The sequence below is a fragment of the Pagrus pagrus genome, assembly GCF_965226575.1.
Source record: "Pagrus pagrus genome assembly, chromosome: 22".
NCBI lineage: Eukaryota > Metazoa > Chordata > Actinopteri > Spariformes > Sparidae > Pagrus > Pagrus pagrus.
The window spans coordinates 12,176,554-12,195,972 of NC_140204.1; the positions used below are offsets into that span (position 1 = coordinate 12,176,554).

Genomic DNA, 19,419 nt, shown 5'->3' on the forward strand with positions numbered 1-19,419 from the left:
AATCTACTTCTTGGGAATTTTCTTTAGGTGGGATTTATTACCACTTAAAAACCTACACTATCTCACACATACATCCCATTTTTTTGGCTGCAGCCCAGGCTTTGATGCCTTGTTACAGTAAAGCTGTAAGGGAGAGGCGGTTTCCTCAGGATGTTGCTACAGATGCTTCTGTGCTCATGTGTGTTTGGAGTTTAGATGCATTTCACAAGCTGCTGGTTTTGTGGAAATACAGGAATTTGTAGGGTTGATGTACACTCCTTTGTTTGTTTTCTGTTACTGTTAGCAATCTCTGAACAGAGGAGGGTGTTGGTTAGGTAAACACCGCAGAGAGGAGGTGATTAAAAAATGCCTTTGTTGTATTTTAAGGACATGTGCATTAATAACCAAAGTCATCACATAACATTTCCAATCAAACAGAATTCATAATCACTGAACATAAAGCCTGGAGCTCAGAGCACTGCTAGCTGGTTAGCATGCTATATATCTCTGCAACGCAATACAGGACGTCTTTGACACAAGGTCAAAACTGTTACTCCGTCACATTTGTTTTTTGATAACTTCTTTTATTGTATTTTTCAGAAAAGTCAACATTTGCATAGTAGTTGCACTTCGGGCAACCAAAAACAGGCAATAAAGCAAAATATAGAGAGAATAGAAAGCAAACAACAAACAAACACAGAAAAGAAAAGAAAAGAAAAGAAAAGAAAAGAAAAGAAAAGAATAACAGATATTTCTTCACATTTTGATGATCATTTTTCAGCTACATTTATTACATATTGCACCTTTAACAGCACAACAGGTGCTTTTTTTTGGCCAGATTACATTTTGGCCCTCTATGGGAAAAAGTTTGTCCACCCCTGCTTCAGACTCTCAGTCTTGTTCCCATACAAACTTGCTCAACGACAATGGAACGGGGACGCATTTAGAAAGTTTACGTGTCTAAGTTTAACATAGTCCACATCGGGACGTGCTAATCTGTGTGCTTACCTGTGTGCAAATACACAAGGCAGCTTCACATTTGCACTGTGGCCCCTAAGGCTTGTAGGAGTATTATTACACTTTCAAACAATTCAGAAGTCTTGCAATGTTTGCAGTAGCAACAGGTTTACACGTAAATCGGTGTTGTCTGTAAGCTGGGTTGACCTCAGCTTGGACCTGCCCCGAAGGCTCAGGCCTGGCATCAAAAAAGGGAAGCGCGGGTGTTATCAGTGGGATAGAAATATGAGGTCTGTAAATAATACTTGTAAAAGGAGCGAAAGGGGGTAATTCATCCCAGATTAAATGACACAGATGGGATGCTTGCCAGTATCTTCCAGAAAGTGAACCTGCTCCAGAAAAAGAAACTTCTGCCTTTCCTTCCCGGAGAGCCAGTCATTTATCTATCGTTCCCGAAAGCGTACCTGCAGTGTTTTTGTTTAATCTTCCACTGCACGTCCCGCTCGGGCCCCGGTCCCGTGGTGAGCAAGTGGCCGAGTGACCTGACCTTCACGGGAATCACGTGACTCAGACTGTCTGAGGGAAGTCATGAGAGGCGGGCTGACCAATAAAACAACAGAAAACAAAAAGTAACATCTGCCTGCCCGACTGCTTCTACACACAGATGTCCTAATATGGCATGTTAATGGGCCCGTGTGGAGCAGAGGGAATGACACGCTGTCTGCTTTTCTCTCCTATCTTTACATGAGGGTTGCGTCAGCCTGCTGATGAGCTAATTTCCTTTTTTTTCCCTTCTTTGTCAGACTAAGATAGCTGTGGGTTTAGGTATCGCACCAGACAGCCAGACAGGAGGATGGGTTTGTCAGGGGGAATTCCTTTAATCACGAGGATCAGTTTCAAGTTTTAACATCTTGAAGAGGGCCATTATTTCAGCGATTTGCAGCAGGAAACATAACGCCAAAGAGAGACCGACCCGTTATGTAACATCCTAGAAAAAGTCAAAAATGGGAGTTTCATGTTTTTCTCTTGCGGCCGCTGTATTCCCAGAGCGAGCTATTCATGATAAGCAGAATAGAAGGCATCAAGCCACTCGAATAGCTCTTATCATACCGCTGTGTGTTCATGTACAGACGCACACTAATGTGGTGAAGTAGCTAATTATGGTGGGAACTCAAAAAAATGTCCAAAAATGGAGTTTATGGAAGTTGAAGGAAGTCGTTCCTGTTTTGTTTTGACTGTATTTTCACTCCCTTCCACTTGCTTTCTTTTCAGCCACGTTTAGCTCTTCTTCAAAAATTGATAAATGACGGTGTTGACTGCCTTGTTGTGGAAATGCTCTCGAGCCCAGGGACCAATCAGAATCTAGACTAAACAGGAAGAGGAGGTGGCTTCCTGTCCGGGCCAGAAGGAGCAGACACGATCCAGTACGTGACTCCACAGTGTGCTGGAACAACATCCAGAGAAACAATAGCTCGACCAAATCAAATAGCCGGGTCAAAATGTTGAACTAAATACTGAAGCTACAGTCCAAACGTCTGAAGGTTTATTTGGATGTGAAAGCCTCAAACAAGCAGCTTTTTCTCTGAGCGTCACCAGGCTGCAGGCTTGTTTTTCTAGATTTTAGGGTGTCTAAGAGTTATTATATCAGACCAACGCAACATGTTAAATAATCTTTTAAAGTTAATGTTTACTTTTCTGTCGTAACGCCAGGATAATTAACTCAACAGCATATTGGATCGTTTCAATGACGCTAACAGAGCCGGCTGTAAAATAAGTTGGCTGCCATCTTTTTTTATGTGTTCGGAGGTGTGAATAAAGTCAGCGTTATGTAATAACGCGGTCTAGTCATTAGTGCTGAATAGAAGTGACACAACCTTGGCGTCACTCTTTCAGTGCTGCTTCACAGACTTAACACTGTGGGTGACAACAATGTAAAGTCTAGAAGTGACAAATGACAAGTGGCAGTGTTGTGGCTGTCCTGTGGAAATCTCTCACGAGCTTAAAGAAACAAAAAAGCAGGCCTGTTTTAGATAATCTCTGCTTTTTAAATGGTTTATTTATCCCAAGAAGTACGAGAATGTTGCCGATCCATAGGTAAAAAGGATAAATGTTTGTTTTATTAGGCATGATGCTCTGTTTGGTTTAATAAAGACACAACACTGTTCAAAACAAACTGCGGTTTAAAAGAAGGGCTACAGCTCGTGGCCACTGAGCTTAGCTTAGCTTAGCATAAAGACTGGAAACAGGGGGAAACGGCTAGCCTGCCGTCTGAAGGTTACAAAATCTTCCAACCAACACCTGTTTAAAGGGGCACTATGCAATGTTTTTGACAGGCCTATAAACAGACAGGAATAGGAGTCTACAAGCGCTAACATTAGTTTTAGATGTAGTTTTGTGTTGATAAACTTTGGGGCAAAACAAGCTTGTATTTTGAGTTATTGAGGGGTCAGAACTGAAAGATCAGTTCAACAATTTAGGACTATTTAACCCAAACTGTCACTCAAAAAAGTTACATGGAGCACCTTTAATCTGTGAGCTTCAGGGGTGCTTGGTGGACCAGTCTCGCATCGCCAGACCTATTCTCATACTGGTAAGTCAGACTACCTTTAGTCAGAGCCAGGCTAGCTGTGTCCCCATTTCCAGACTTTATGCTATGCTAAGCTAACCAGAGTATCGCTCTTCTCATCTCACTCTCCTGAAACTGAATAAGCGTCCTGTATTTCCCCAAACTTTTCTTGTCAGGAAAGGGGTTTAAGACAAAGATATGAGAAACAGTTTGAGTATGAGTGACATGTAACTCACTTTGGTACATCATCAGTGATGTAACCTGGGGTCAGCAGACATTTCCAGTCTTACAACATAAAGACACCCTCGCTCATGGGATCCATGAAATGCGTCCCAGCAACACTGGCCAAGTGGATATGACATCAGCAACTCATACCATCATTTTCTCTGGGCTTTTGTAGCATTTTTCAGACGTTCATCACAGCCCACTGAGAGCCCTGAATCCTTCTCACTCACAATCCACTGAGTAATACCGTCTACAATGTTTCTGCCTCTAGCTGCCTGTGAGTGCTTTAAGTACGTCTGTAAAAACTGTCAGGGTCGTCTTACGCACGTCATCAGCAGAGCCGGAGAGGCCGCTGATGAAAACGGTGGCAATGCTCTGGTTTTTCTGCTTGCGTCTTCTGAAAGGAGCCGTTAGTCAGCCCCTTAAAGAGCCACACCGTCTTTCGCTGGAGCTATTAATAGCCACACAGGCTGTGCTATTTTGTCAGGAGAAAGCTGGCTGAAATCCCCCTTTCTCCCTGCTCATTTCCTCCCCACCCTCCAGTCTGCAGAATGCCATGTACTGTGACAAATCTCTCATAAATGTATTTTTAGCCCCCGAGCGACCACGTTCGTCTAATTATACTGAGTGTAGAACCAACACATACGAGGCAGAGACGGTGAGGTATTTAAAAGCATGTTATTAGTATAAAGACCTGATGTTTGACTGGTGAATCTTTCATCAATTATTACTTCGAATCAGCCGTCACACACGGCCAAACCAGCTTTTTTGCGTCGTCTGGTTTCACTGAGAATCATTAAACCAAACCTTCACACAAACATTAACTTACGCTTGAGCTCTTTGGCTTCGTGAGGCGGCACAACGGTGAAAATACATCAAGAAGTAGTTAAAAACACTGTTGCACTGTAGCAAATATATACAGTTCTGCTTGCTTTGTATTCTAGAAAGCGTTTGTGATTGAAAAAAGACAAATCCTGAAGGTTTTTGTTTTCGTGTAAGCACGGACGTCACCGCCTCAGCGTCACAATAAGGGTCTGAAAAACATTGCTTGGGGTTAAAAGACTGATGTTTTTCCATGAAGTCACCAGGTTACATTAGGTTAGTAATGGATTACATGTAAATGGGATTACGCTATCCTTACAAGATGGCATGGTGAGAGTGGCAGCTGTACAGCATTCTGTGTTTTTAGTTATTTATAAACAAACCCAGATTACATTTGGAAAACATCTGTAATTACATTGCGAAGGATTACTTTATTGAATTAATGTTCATTTTTTTGAAACAGCATCCCATACATGGTAGAATACACACAGTACTCCTGTAGTTTGTGCCAGTACTCTTTTTTTTAGGGTAATCTGATTAACAAAATCTAAGTGTTGAATATGAAAAATACATTTTATTTGCGTTGGAAATGTTTTTAGATGTTTAAAGAGAAATATCTGTGGAGCTTGAACGTTTGTAGCTGCATTCATTTTTAGTATAAGGTGCAATATTTTTGAAGTTTGATTTTGAAGTAATCCAAAAGATTACATTACATTTACTTGTGTTACTTACCAACAATGTTAGGTGTAGCATTACTGTGAAAAGTAACACATTAGAGTATTTAACAATAGAAAGTTACTTTGTGATCATTTCTGCATGTTGCTGCTTATTTTGTCCAGAGGAGGCAGATCTTCCCTTAAATGTACAGTAAGGGGTTACTTATTTAAAAAGGTAACAAAGTAATGGAGTATGGTATGTAACCTAAAACTACTCCTCCAACGCTGCTTACCAGTTACAGAAATTGCAGCGTAATTTGTATTCAGTAACTGACTACATTTCAAAGTAATCCGACCCAACCGTTGTAATCTAAACATACCCACTTCAATACCAGCTGGAAACCTTTAATGTATATCATGACGGCATCGGTTTTGGTTTGCAGTTTATTTGATTAATGTTTTATTTTGTAGTATTCACCCTCATGTGTTATATTGTGGCTTTCCACTTCCTGTTTTTGTCTTTTTCCCGCTCTTTTTCCATGTACACCTGTATTTCAGTTGTTCTTCAGCCCTTTTGTAGCTATCTGTCTTTTTCCTTTATCTTCATCAGTTCGTCTGTTTTAAGCGTCCATAGCTGGTGAAGCTGCCAACCAACTTCCTTGTGATCCATTTTCCAGTCACACTTACAAACTTGATTGGTCAATTTCTTTCTTCCTTGATTTTTGTGTTTTATTTCATTTGATTTATTTCAAATCACATTTTATCTGACCTTAATCGACTTGAATTGACTTGACTGTCATAAGACCGACGCTGCATGAACATCATTCTATCATTATGTCATCACATGGCGATCGCACTCGTGTTTTTAACTTCTCCATCAGTCTCGGAGAGAAAACAAACAACACAGATTCATAGTGATTGTGGGTAACACGATCCTCAGTGGAGCTTGCGTGGGCATTACCTTCACCCTGGGTGGTTGCTGCTCATTATTAAGCTGCTGTTGGAGAATGAGGAATTTTTGATTGCAACACCTCATGACAAGATGTCATTCTTCAATCACTGAATCCGGGGAATTCATCTGACAGGCATCCACGGAGCAAGACATGTCACCCCAACCCTCACAAGATGAATAATGTTGTCATTACTTCATTAATTTCTGCGGTGCTTCTCTCTCAGTTCCTCAAACTTAGCGCTGTGGTTGTGGGGACTTTATCTAAACATGAGCTCATTCTTTTTTTTTCTGCTGAAGTTCACAGCTTGATGACATGTTCACACTGTGCGTCATATCAGGCAGCGCGAACTAAATGTAACCTCTGCGGTACTGACGCCTTCTGTGAACTTCAGCTGCTTTTAGCTTCAATGAGAAAAAAACCCCTAACAGAATAAAGCTTATGGGATGAAACAGCACCAACTCATAACCCAGAAAGAGACACACACACTATCAGCTTCATTATGAATAGAAAAGAAAACATACCAAGAGCAAGAGTCTAAAACTTGCTAGCGACCCCTAGAGGCCACAATGTTTATTACAGCACACAAGATTGAAGAGTTAGACGAAGCAGATGGAGCAAATAAATAATGAACAAATAATTTTGCTCCTTTGATTTTAGGCAAAACTGCTGAGATCATCCAGAGTGAAAGAAAAGCTCTGGAGGAAAGCTCATGTTTTTTATGCTGTTTGTTGTGTACAAATAAGAAAATGTTTATTGCAAAACGGTGGTCAACAAGTCAAAGGGAAACTTTGACCGGACAGTAACGCAAAGGTCAAAAACATCCTCCCCAGAATATGAATTAAAGTCAATCTAAACAGTGTTTTTAAATACTTTATTGCAATAATTCCTTCATGATCTTCCATACATGTATCTGCTTACGTGTCCATTGCACATTTTTAAATAGTTTTTATACAATCAAATAAATAAATAAATAAAGATAACCACAACTCAGAAAAACAAACAAAAAAGAAACCAAAGTGTTGAACAGACTGACTGACAGCGCCATCCTTTGGCCCCAGAGTATTAATTAGTTTGTTCGGAAAATAGTTCAAAACCCCCTTAAAAGAGTCGTGTTCAGACACATTTATAATTTGTGGATTTGTAAGTTTAGCTTTTCAAGAACTAATGAATGTTTGGTGTGTCTCCACAGTGAGCTTTAATTACAATTAACAGCAACTTAGACGAAAGCCGCAAACCTAAAAATATACTTATCATAAGGCATCCTTTGTGAGGGATTCATTAGTTCAAAACAACATTATGTAACTTTTTTCCTGGAATCATGTTGATGGTTCAGTGTCATGTAACAGGGTGAATGGTGTCTCTGTCTCAGCCACTCCGCCCCCCCATCACTTGTTTCTGCACTGTAACTTCAGCGAGAGGGTCGAATCACAGCGTTACACACATGTTCACTTCTACATTACATCTGACAAACTGTTACAGACCTGGGATTTGTGTTTACGACAGTGGTGTTGCCAAGTCGTACAAAATGCCAATTTCTGCACAATGTTGCTTTAAAAGCTGGAGTGCGGGACTTTTGCATGCAAATGAACGTGTCTTGCATTCAAGCTCTTGCCAAACGAGTTGACACATTGCTGTAACATCTATAGAGTATGAAGTAGGAAAGAGTCCTAAAACCGGGAGGTATGTTTGTACTTTTTAACTTCCGGTTCTCTCGTCTGGAAGTCGATGTGTTTTCTGTGAAATTCCTGAAACAGGATATTCACGTTTTGCTCTACGGCCTAAAATACTGCTACAACTACTCTCTCTCTCATCCCATTTCCTGTCATCTCTCAAGCTGTCCTATCAATAAAGTCATGAAAAGGCCCAAAAACAATTAGATCGTTAAATCTTTCATTTTGAATGTCGGTCGCTTAAAGAACGTCACATGTGAACGTTGAAAAGACGTCAAAAGATGTTCAGTCTGGCTCTCCATTGGACGTCTTTTCATCCATCCATCCACTATCTGAAATCTGAAACACTGGGGCGACGGCGGGGTACAACCTCGACACGTCACCAGTTCACCATAGGGACAAACGACCACCACGAGAGTGACTGATGAACCAAACTTTGTGTGTTTTCAACGCCTGCAAAAGACACGAGGGGGCCCAAAGCTCATTTTTCTGGCCCCGGGGCCACCTGGAGGATCATTCCGGCCCTGCAGAAAGAACCTCGTCTAACCAGTACTTGGTTACAAACTACACAGATATGGGTTGTTTATCCTTTCAATGCACCTTTCAGTCCACACGGGGAGCTCTTTCCCCGGGCTGCTCTCAGCCTGCACGGTGAGGTTGAGTAAAGCAACACAGCTGCACTAGCTTCCAGTCATTTCTCCACGTCTCATCCGTCCGGATCCCACCGGCAGAACCGCCGCACTGTGAGCATCACCATCACCATCAGCCCCGTCACATCCCAACCATGGACTACTCCATCCGCGCAGCCAACGTGGAGGACTGCAAGGACATCGCGCGGATGATCGTGGTGAGCGGACACGTGCAGCTGTGTGTGTGTGTGTGTGTGTGTGTGTGACTCGGAAGACATTCAGCAGCCCATGAATCAAAGGCTGACGTCAGCGCTGCATGCAGAGGACGTTGCTTTTATTAGATTATTGGAGATGTTATTGGGTTTACATGAAGCTGTGTCGGAGCGCGCGGGCACCACATGCGTACACAGCGGCCACACGAGCCACTTCCTGTCAGGGTCACAGCAGGCTGATACACTGATACTGACTGACGTGTTAAAGGTTCACACGAGCTCGTGTTGTGTTTACGTGTTCACAGGAGCTGGCTGAGTATGAGAAGATCGCAGACCAGGTGAAGATCACACAGAGAGGTACTGTTTTAAACATCTGTGACGTTTACATGTGAATGAAACACCCTGATACACATGTCGTGACCTTCATGAAAAAGTAGTTAATAAAACAGTCCAGTCATAAACCCATGTAGTAGCTGTTCAAGAGCTTCTGATCACGACTTAAAGGGGCACTATGTAGTTTTGGGAAATAAATTCAAACTCAGTATTTTGATATTTATAATGTCAACGACGTACTAATACAAACTCAGACATATTTATTGTTTCCATAACTGAATAAACAAGCTGTTCTCAGAGGAAGATAAGGTCCCCAGAACACTGTCTGAAGCTAGAAAGGTGGCAGGGTCCGCCACATATAAACAAAGCAAAACAGTATTAACAGTGTCTCTATTTGACGTGCAGACTTGGAGCAGGACGGCTTCTCCAAGAACCCGTTCTTCCACGGGATCGTCGCTGAGGTGCCAGAACAGCACAAAACCAAAGAAGGTGAGAGGGAAGCTATCGATAACACTCAGTGCTGCCTTTTCTCTGATCAGTTATGTAACAGCAGGTAGTTTTACTACCTCTTTAAAAGAAAACAGACGTTACATCACTGTTAGGCCAGAAGTACGACATGCTTCAACATGTCAGCCCTGAAGCTCCAGCGCAGTGCCATTTTTTGTCTTCACAATGCATTTCAGATGTAACCCGGGCTCCAGAAGGCATCCTTAGTTTGTAAAAGGGCAAGGACTTAAAAATACAAGGCAGCTGATTGAACGACTGAACATCGGGCTGACATCAACCAATCGGATCAACAGCACTAACACATCTTTTCCATCAAGGAAACATACTCTCCAGTTGTGATATAACTGATGCTAAAGCAGCTATGCTAAGGTCTTGAGGAGCCTCCACTGTTGTTTTTTCAAATAAACAGTAGGACCTAACAGAGCTCAGGTCTACAGCTGGACGGGGACAGGTGGACTCTGTGTTTATAACATCGATGCTTGGTGCTCACACACAGTCAAAGTTGATGTCAAGCCTTCGATATGAAGATGTTGACCACATTCAGGTCACCGTCTTGCTGCTGCTGCTGCTTACATACACCCTGAACTATCATTTCATTGTGCAACCCTGTGTTGTATAATGACAATAAATTACCTCAGTACCTTGTACCTTGACTTCAAGCCCAACTTGTGGAGTCCAAGCCATGCCATGTCCAAGTGCATGCTGTCATTTTACATATATATCTGCTTTTATCAATTTTTCCATACAACAGCTGTTTATAAATGGGTAATTGTGCGACACATGCCTCAGAGCAGCTGCATTTTTCACTTGTTGTCAGACAGTCCCCCGGTTCATCAGCCCATATTTATTAGCTCTGTTACCTAATGAAACACGGCCTCTCCCCTGACACGCCACTTACATAACGAGTCTAACGCGCTGCTTTTCCTCAGAATACAAGACTGAGAACATTAACATACGCTCTGCTGCCCAGCTGGGCCTTTTTCTCCCATGACACAGCCCTTTTTCCATACAGTCACCACCTCTGTCCACTCTTCCTCTGGCCTCAGATATCTGACTCCATACTGAGGAGTGGTTGCTTATATCCCATCACATATTCACAGTTAAACAGCTTCTCCAGCAGTGTACGTTAGCCTGATAGCATACAGAGATCTCCTGGCACCGAGAATCAGCATCACAAAAATCCTCAGGTGCAGTGCGCCTCAAAATACATGCCAAATGTCAACAGAGCAGGACGTTTCTGGTTGGTCAATATCTTTATATTAATAATGGGTCAAATGACAACATGTAGTGTAAAAGTGGAAGCTCCTAGATGGGTTATGATCCACTTTGGATCCAGCTCTAAATTGGTCAAATAACCTGGATTCTTGAAGCTCCGCAGCCAACAAATCCCTTATCTAATCCTCATTCACAGTCTCTCTTTCGCCTCTTTCTGACAGAAAGGAAAAAAACTGGTGACGCTAACTCAGCAACACAACAAGACCAACTGGCTGAGCAAGAACACTTCAATTAACTAAACTGTCCCAAAGGCGATGCCAAATGCAGAGCCAATAACAAAAGCGTAACCAACAAGCTCCACACCCTTTTAGCATAGTAGTTTAGGTATGAACCACTAAATGCTGCTGCTAACTGTAAGCTAGTTAGCTCAGTTAGCAGTGTATCTAGCAGTCAAGACTGGGAGTTCGGCTTACCAGGGACGTGTTGGTGTTTACACTGCGCTAACGCTAACGCTAACGCTTCAGGAGATATCGCTGCAACACAATACATAGACATCATAATGTCAATACTGTTAATTCTTCACATTCTGTTGATCATTGTAATTCATTTTCTGATGTTTTCAACTAAAATTCTGACATATTTAGTAGAAAATGACCAACAGAATGAATAAACCAGTTTTATGCAGCTTTTTTAACCTCTTCATGCTGCCTTCATTTGACATTTTTGTCTGTTTCAGGCCATACGAAGATAGGCTATGCACTATACTTCTATTCCTATAGCTCATGGAGTGGCAGAGCCGTTTTTATGGAGGACTTGTATGTGATGCCTGAGTTCAGAGGTACAGTACGCCGTCTTAAAACTTGACACTTCCTTGTTGCTTTAGAGTTAAAAATTAATTTGTGAAAATAGCCCGGAGCAAATCAGCCACAACATCCAAAAAGCATGTCTGTATCTGCAGTAATGGGTGTCTGTCTGTTTTTCAGGGAAGGGCATTGGTAAAGCACTAATGAGCAAGGTAGCACAGGTGAGTAAAACATCTAGCCATTATTTTAAACTGTACATGTTTTGCCTTGGACCCTCCCTCTGTTTATTTCCAGTTTCCATCCCTTATCTCATATCCGTCTTCCTGCTTTACTTTGCCGTCCCGTAGCTCGGCCTGGCTGCCGGCTGCCACCAGCTCAACTTCACCGTCCTGGACTGGAACAAATCATCTCTGGACTTTTACCACAGCCAAGGCTGCTTCGATGTCACGGCTAACATGGGCTACCACTACATGCGCTGCGACGGAGAGGCACTGCAGCACCTGGCCCAACCCTAACCCAACACTGGGCTGATGACGGCATGACCTTTACAACCACAAGGTCAACCTACACAGTGCAGGGATAGACACCACTCAGTGGCCCCGTTCCAAAACTTGACAATGACAATCATGAAGCCGATATCTTAAAATCTTGTTAAGCCCCGGTCCCCTTGGTTACTGTCTCTAAGCTAAGTTTTACATGCTAGCACAGCACAATGCAGTTTTATAAAGGTAACAGTGGCAGATTCACTGCCTGGGTCTTCCATCTCAAATAGAGGTAACCAACCAGGCTTCTAAGTTTCTAGATGTTTTTATCAGCTGGAATGACTACAGCTGGCACATTTTAGTAGCTGGAGTTAGCTAGCGTTAGCCAATTAGCGGATGCTAACTCACTGGGAGTGCTGACAACTTGAGCTACAACTTTTTGATGTTTACAGCTGATTTGCTTTCAAACATGAACCTTGTATAATATACACATTATAGCTTCATGCAGTACGTGATCAGCATCCTACCACTTGAACATTGAACTTGCAGTGTAGAACTAGTTAGCCCAGTGTTTCTTAAAATGCTAATTGTTCTTATAAAAACATGTTTACATTTTTAAAAAGTGTGTTTTACTTTTACATGCGAAATAGCTTTGAGGACGAGGACTACACTGGGATGTTTAACAAATGTAAAGCTATCTCGGATCACGACAAATCCAAGACGGAGCTGCTAACGTTAGCTTACACTCTGTTATAGCAGCATTTTGGCCAGCCCAATTTCACTTGTAATCCCACAAGGCTAATGCTCATTAGGCTACCACTGGCAGTAAACTGGTTAGCCATGCATGCTAACGTTTGCAGCTTTCATTACATCAAACATGCTGTTAATGCATTCCCTACAACTTTGCTGTGCTGTTTTTAGTTTTGGTTAAGCTAAAAAAGGACGTAACCCTCCCTCACACCGCTTCAACATTAACCTGCTGTGCCTTGTTATGGTTAACATACATTGGGTATAGCAAACAGTCAATTGGCTTATGATTTATAGTCAAGGATGCAGTTTCAAGTGTTGGAATGGGGCCGATGCAATACATTTAAATAGTACGTAAATGAGGCACTGAAATCTGTGTTTTGTGTTTTCCTCTTGTGATGTGTTATGACTTAGAGCACCTTCTGTGTTAAATGGATGAGATAACCTAACCTCTCTGCTTAGAGTGTGAACATTTTTAAATATATGGGCAAAAGAAATGTCTAAAAGGAGTGTGCGTGTGTGTGCGTGGTGGTGGTGGTGGTGGTGGTTGGGTGTGGGATTTTCAGGAGATAGAAAGGGAAGGTAACATACAGTTTAACATGTCATCATCTAGAAATAAAATCATTATTTTGCACAAAAATACATAAAAAGTTTATGTATTAGAAAGCCAAGATGTACATTTCATTGTATGACTGTTGGAAAAGAGTGAGTTTTTGGTATCTTATCCCTTTAAATCTGTTTTAAACTATGACAACAGCAACCAAAGAGTCAGTCACCTCTCCCCTCGTCTTCCAGATGAGGAGTACTGTACAGCTGTTGTGAAGCACAATCTTGGTATTTGCACTGTTCTCTTCCTTTTAAGCTATGTATGTATAAAGTGATGAAACTGTAAAGAAAAGGACTGTTTCTGAAGCTGCTTATGCAGCCAGACGACAGTCTCCTGCGGCTGGTTTCAAAGAAATGGAGTCTAGAATCAGACAACATCTGGCAGAATAAAAAAAAATTAAAAAAATCTTTGACTGGGATCAGTTTGCGTCTTGTCCCGCTAAAAACAAAGGGGAATAATTCTGGCCTGCACTTCTGTTTCTTATTTAACTTTATTTGTATAAAACACACAGTAACAAAGTCCTCCACATATAGGATACAGTGCACAAGTCAAAACCCAGAGGACAAAAGTACAAATAACTTCACCTGCTGATTGTGAAATGTGTTCTGTATTATCAATCTGTACAAGCCATGTATATATTTATGCAAATCAGTGGGTAATCATGCAGACAGATGCACATCAGCACGGGCGAATTCCCTGATTTAAAGTTGAAATCTGTTCAAACTGCTGTGCTTATATCCTACTAAGTGTACTTTGTCATTTCATTAAAGTCCATTAAAAAGTCAGTAATGAGCCCTGAATCATTTCTGCTCAAGACACCTCCTTTTTGTCTTGCTGCCGCCTGTTAGTCATTATTCATGTGCGGTCTAAAAATACTTTATTATTTATACTGCTGAGCTTTGTGACACCACCCACACACAAATGTAATATTACATCAATGAAACTCCCATATATGAAATATATTTTGAAATATGTTCAAACTATGTAGGAAACCTATTAGAAATTGGATCATATTCATATATCACCATATATGTACAGCCCGTACAAATATGTATGTGTATGTATGTGAAATTACCCCAATGGAATAATGGATGATAACGAATATCCAGCTGATGTTTCTTTGCTTGTAATGTGACAGACAATATTCATTTAGAGACAACATTGTTTTTCAGAGCAAAAATATCAAACATAATACATTAAGACAGCCTAAGATTTCCAGCAGGTTGAAATAATTTATATAAATGTGTATTTTACAAACTATAGATAAGTAGATATATATGAAAAATCATCATGTTGTAGCAGGTTTGAGCTGCTAATATCGCTTAGTGTAGTTTAAAATAAAACTTGAAAGTTAGTTACTGTATATTATATAATCATCAATGTTGACGCTCATAACGTGAGACGTACAGTGTCGTAGCACTTGTAAAGGTGCTTTGTGGTGACCTCATGGCCTTTCTCCTTGCACCACCCTCAGGCCAACAAGTACAAACACCATCCTCCTGTAGATTATTCAAGCTTTATATATTATTTTGCAAGATGCTGAGAGATTACACCTGAGTTGCATGGTTTCATGTTATTATCCATCTTGCTTTACCTGCTTACAAAATCTGCGTCAAACAAGCAGGCCATGCCAACCACACCCAGCTGTGTCAGTCTGACCACAAAACTCCCAAACATGTGAATGCCAGAAGCTTGTTAAATGACAAATGAAGGCAAGGAGTGGAGGAGTAGCCTGTCGTACATTTAGTAGTAACATTTAATCACTGGTTGCTGGCATCTATCAGCTATTAAACACCCACAGATTGAACTGGTAAGTCTGGTCCCAGATAACTCAAGCGCATCATTGCTCTGCCAAGGTCAGAACTGGTTGATTGAAATCTTACCCGACCTTGTTCGACTGTGAAACGACACAGCTGCTTTCCTCCCGGTCATTTCTCCCATTACATCCACCCTCACTGTGAGCATCACACCATCAGGTCCAACGATGGAGTACTCTATCCGAGCAGCCAGCGTGGAGGACTGCAAGGACATCTCGCGGATGATCGTGGTGAGTGAAGCAGGGTCGGACAGTTGAGGGATTGAAACATCTCTGTATGAACACTGCGAACTCTCACGAACTTGTGCTATTTTTATGCGTTCACAGGAAATGGCTGAATATTTGAAAACTGAAGACGAACTCACAATCACACAGAGAGGTACAGTGTAAAATAAGTACACCGTACATCAGTTAACTGTGCATTTCTGCGCCCTGACCTTACATTAAAGTGTGCTTGACCTTCATGATAAGCAGATATCCCATGATCTTCCTCAGCAGATGCACATTATCAGCAGTTGAAAATACATTTACTCAAGTGCTCTATTTTACTCGAGTATAGGGCTGAACAATATCCCAAATAATAAATAAATCATAGTGTTTATTTTTGACAGATGTTGCGAATGCGATAAGTTCAATTTGAGTCATGATTTTGGCAGGAATGGTCATTTTCACATTTAATTTCGACCCCCCAAAAAAAAAAAAAAAAAAATGATGATGACTTTTGCTGGGCTCGGTAACAAACAGGAGCTCCTCTCTCACACATAAGTAAACAGCGTCTCCTCTGTATTTGACGTGCAGACTTGGAGCGGGACGGCTTCTCCGAGAACCCGTTCTTCCACGGGATCGTCGCCGAGGTGCCAGAACAGCACAAAACCAAAGAAGGTGAGAGGAAAGCTATCAATACAGCTGAGAAACTCACGAGCACAGTGTTTCATTTGAATACTTCACTTGCACATACATGTATAGATACACATAGTAGAAATGTTGGCCCCATATGAGCTTGTTAACAGCATAATGACCTTACTGAGGTAATCAGTAACTTCTTCTTAATCATTTCTTAACACTCACTTTTATAGACATGCTGTTATGTCAAGTCAACCTTTTGGACTGACTTTTGATCTTTCAATCTTTTTATTCCTTGAACTGCTCTTTTCTTACCATCCTTTACTGCTTTTATTTGTTTATATTTAATCTATTTATTGTCCTTTATGCTCTTAATCTTTTTATCTTCTTATCGTCCTTCATTGATTTGTGTTGTTACATTTTCTGTTCTGCCTTCTTGTTTTTAACTCGCCGTAGACGAGGCTTCCTCGTCTTTGGCTTGACTGTTGAGCGTTTATTCTGTAATATTCTCCTCATGAGTTTCCTGCTTTTGCTTGTTCGTCTGAGCACTTTGAAAACTGTTTTTAAAGATGCAATAGGCAGACAACAGAGAATGTTTAGGGAATGATATTGGGAGTGATTAGAAATGTGAAATGACAAATATTAGATCGAAGATGATGAGTGAATAAACAAGCCAGTTTGATGTTGCTTTAAATGTTTATTACTGTAACCTGTTTCTGCTGCTCTGTTTGCTCTCAGGCCACACAAAGATAGGCTTTGCTCTTTACCACTATAACTACCACTCATGGAGAGGCAGAGCCATTTTTTTGAGCCACTTGTATGTGATGCCTGAGTTCAGAGGTACAGTACGCCGTCTCAGAACTTGACACACGTCTTTGCTGATCTAGAGTAAACGTAATTTGTAGAAGTGGCCACAACATAAATAAAGCACGTCCGTATCTGCGATCATGTGTGGTGTCTGTCTTTCAGGGAACCACATTGGCAGAGTACTTATAAGCAAGGTAGCACAGGTGAGTAAAACAGCTACAATAGTTTTTTAAATATGACAGTTAATGACGTAAACGTACCGTTTCTCTCTTTATGCTGTATATCATTTGCACTCATATCTGACCCCTGCTTAAATTTGCTGTCACACAGCTCGGCCTTGGTGCTGGCTGCCACCAGCTCAACTTCACCGTCCAGGACTGGAACAAATCAGCTCAGGACTTTTATCTCCGACAGGGCTGCGTCGATATCACAGCGGGCATGGGCAGAGTCTTTATGCATTGCGAGGGAGAAGCACTCGAGCACCTGGCCCAACCCTTACCCAACGCTGGGCCGCTGACGCCGTGACCTGTTACACTTTGTTAGATGAGAGAAGAGGACCCAAACGCAGACAACGCACAGGAGGCAGGAAATAGGGGAACCAAAAGTGAGCTTTATTTAAATAAAAAAAAGTACAAAACACAAAAAATCTAGACAAACCAATAAGGGATCACAAGGACCAAACAAAGTGCAACAGAAAAGCAAAGTTCAAATGAAATGAAAAAACAGGGAACCAAAATCCAAACATACCAAATGGGGAGACACAGGAGGAGACACTGGAAGGCAACACAGGGGAAGACGGACCAAAACAAAGAAACATCTAACAACACGGACCTCACGGAGTAACAGGAGACAACAGGGAACATCACAGACACCACATTATGTTGTTGTTAGAGCCACAATGTGACAATATAAGTAAACGCATGTTAAATTCACACTGCGTAATTTCTAGTTACTATATAAGACAGATAATTAGTCAAATGTACAAAAGAAATGCATGTACTTTGAATGCTTATTATTGTTGTTTTTTTTTTTAAATAATTTAACAGAAATCCAGAAAGAAAAATGCTATGCAAAAAGAAAATGCTTGGAAAAGAGTTTTTGGTATCTTGTCCCTTTAAATCTATTAAATAAAACTATGACAACAGCCACCAAAGAGTCGGTCACCTCTCCCTTGTGTTCCAGATGACCAGTATTGTAGAGCTGCTGTGAAGCCCAATGTGTGTATTTGTACAGTTTTTCTTCTTTATAAGTTGGACTCAACCTGAACTTACTTCCATGCAGCCAAACAACAAACTCCCGGGGCTGGTTTCATCTAAATGACTGAGAATCAGACAAAATCGATCCATCTGGTGGAATTTAGTAAGTAAAAGTCTTGGACCGGGCTCAGTTTGTGTCTCTGAACCTGTCCCGCTTAAACAAAAGGGACATACTCGGTCTGCACTTCTGTTTCATATCCAGTCTACTTTTAAAAAAAGAGAGCGTTTTGTATCAGTTCCAGCAATCTAATGAAAACAGTCTGAGTTGTGGGTTATATTTAGTTTGTTTTCTCTCACTCTAAACAAGTTAGAACCACTGACCCCTCCGTTGTGGCTTTTGCAATTTGCATTTCTTTTCGTTCTTTGTTTGCAAAGTAATTGAGTAAAGAATGTGCAACATTTTGTTTTTTCATCTGCGGGACATTGGGTTGTGAAATATAGATAAATATTTTCTCTAAATATAAATATTGCTTGCTTCAATTTGCGAAATCTACAAAGAAAAGCATGTGCTGTCATCGTGCTATCAAAGCACATGAGCTTTAAAATCAATATTGAGCCCAAGAGAACATGAAGAGATATTTATAACCACCCTCGTCTGCAACTTCTCATCAGAATGCCAAACCCAGAGCTATAAATTATACGACTTGTCAGGCTACTTTGGTCCCAGCATGCACTCCTCAAACGGTTTCAAAATCAAAGCTCAAATATTTGCAATAAATCAGACTCTGAAGAGCAACTTTGCATTCAAAAGACAAGAAAATGTTTGAAATGTTTATTCAGATTTTAGTGTGCAGGATGTTTATGTAATTACGCCACAGCGCAGCAGACAGTATAAGTAGACAAGACAGCCATGTTGATGCATTGGGCTCATTTCAACAGTGCGGTTTAGTTGTCATGAAGGGCCAAGTGTACTGCACTGTAAATTTTAAAAGTTGACTTTACTTTAAAAAAATTAAATAAAATTTAATTTGCACGAGCTAAAAAGTTTGGACAACTTAGAATTATTAGTGTATTTTTCTTGGTAATTTTGAGGTGATCGGAGTCCTCAGTATATTTTTAGGTAATGTCACTGTCAGATTTTACAGTGTGGTCACAGGGTGAGTTATTGACAGAGTTTCAGTACTGGTGTAAGTGTGTTTTTTGTAGGAGTGTACACGCACATCCACGCCAAAAAGGGCAGGCGCTAAGTCAAAAGTGCACTGTAAAATCTGACACGTCTATTGCAAAACTAAGTAAAACAAACATATGTGCTACTTAAACAAAAGGGGAAAGAAATGACAAATGACAGTGCAAAGCTTATATATATGTATATGTAAGGTGCATGTCACTGGTTA

The 19,419-nt window shown here is 41.0% G+C and overlaps 2 protein-coding genes across 2 annotated transcripts; both read left to right on the forward strand.

Annotated features, from left to right (window-relative positions):
* The first annotated feature begins 8,460 nt into the window (after positions 1 to 8,460).
* Positions 8,461 to 14,148, forward strand: sat2a.1 (spermidine/spermine N1-acetyltransferase family member 2a, tandem duplicate 1). The gene is made up of 6 exons (XM_084345011.1): positions 8,461 to 8,675; positions 8,975 to 9,026; positions 9,408 to 9,491; positions 11,461 to 11,562; positions 11,708 to 11,748; positions 11,875 to 14,148. The coding sequence occupies exons 1-6, from the start codon at positions 8,613 to 8,615 to the stop codon at positions 12,040 to 12,042; spliced, it is 510 nt and encodes a 169-aa protein (XP_084201137.1). The 5' UTR covers positions 8,461 to 8,612; the 3' UTR covers positions 12,043 to 14,148.
* A 1,199-nt stretch (positions 14,149 to 15,347) lies between these two features.
* Positions 15,348 to 17,354, forward strand: LOC311251267 (thialysine N-epsilon-acetyltransferase-like; the record flags this gene model as incomplete). Its single annotated transcript, XM_084343644.1, has 6 exons — positions 15,348 to 15,410; positions 15,507 to 15,558; positions 15,978 to 16,061; positions 16,761 to 16,862; positions 16,992 to 17,032; positions 17,160 to 17,354. 6 exons carry the CDS (start codon positions 15,348 to 15,350, stop codon positions 17,352 to 17,354), a joined length of 537 nt encoding a protein of 178 aa, XP_084199770.1.
* Positions 17,355 to 19,419: the final 2,065 nt, after the last annotated feature.

What these genes read in the sequence shown, in the direction of transcription:
- sat2a.1 (XM_084345011.1), top strand. Translation starts at nt 8,613, where the DNA reads ATGGACTACTCCATCCGCGCAGCCAACGTGGAGGACTGCAAGGACATC. An exon ending in ACATCGCGCGGATGATCGTG is followed by an intron (nt 8,676 to 8,974) that starts GTGAGCGGACAC and finishes ACGTGTTCACAG; the next exon opens with GAGCTGGCTGAGTATGAGAA. An exon ending in GGTGAAGATCACACAGAGAG is followed by an intron (nt 9,027 to 9,407) that starts GTACTGTTTTAA and finishes TTTGACGTGCAG; the next exon opens with ACTTGGAGCAGGACGGCTTC.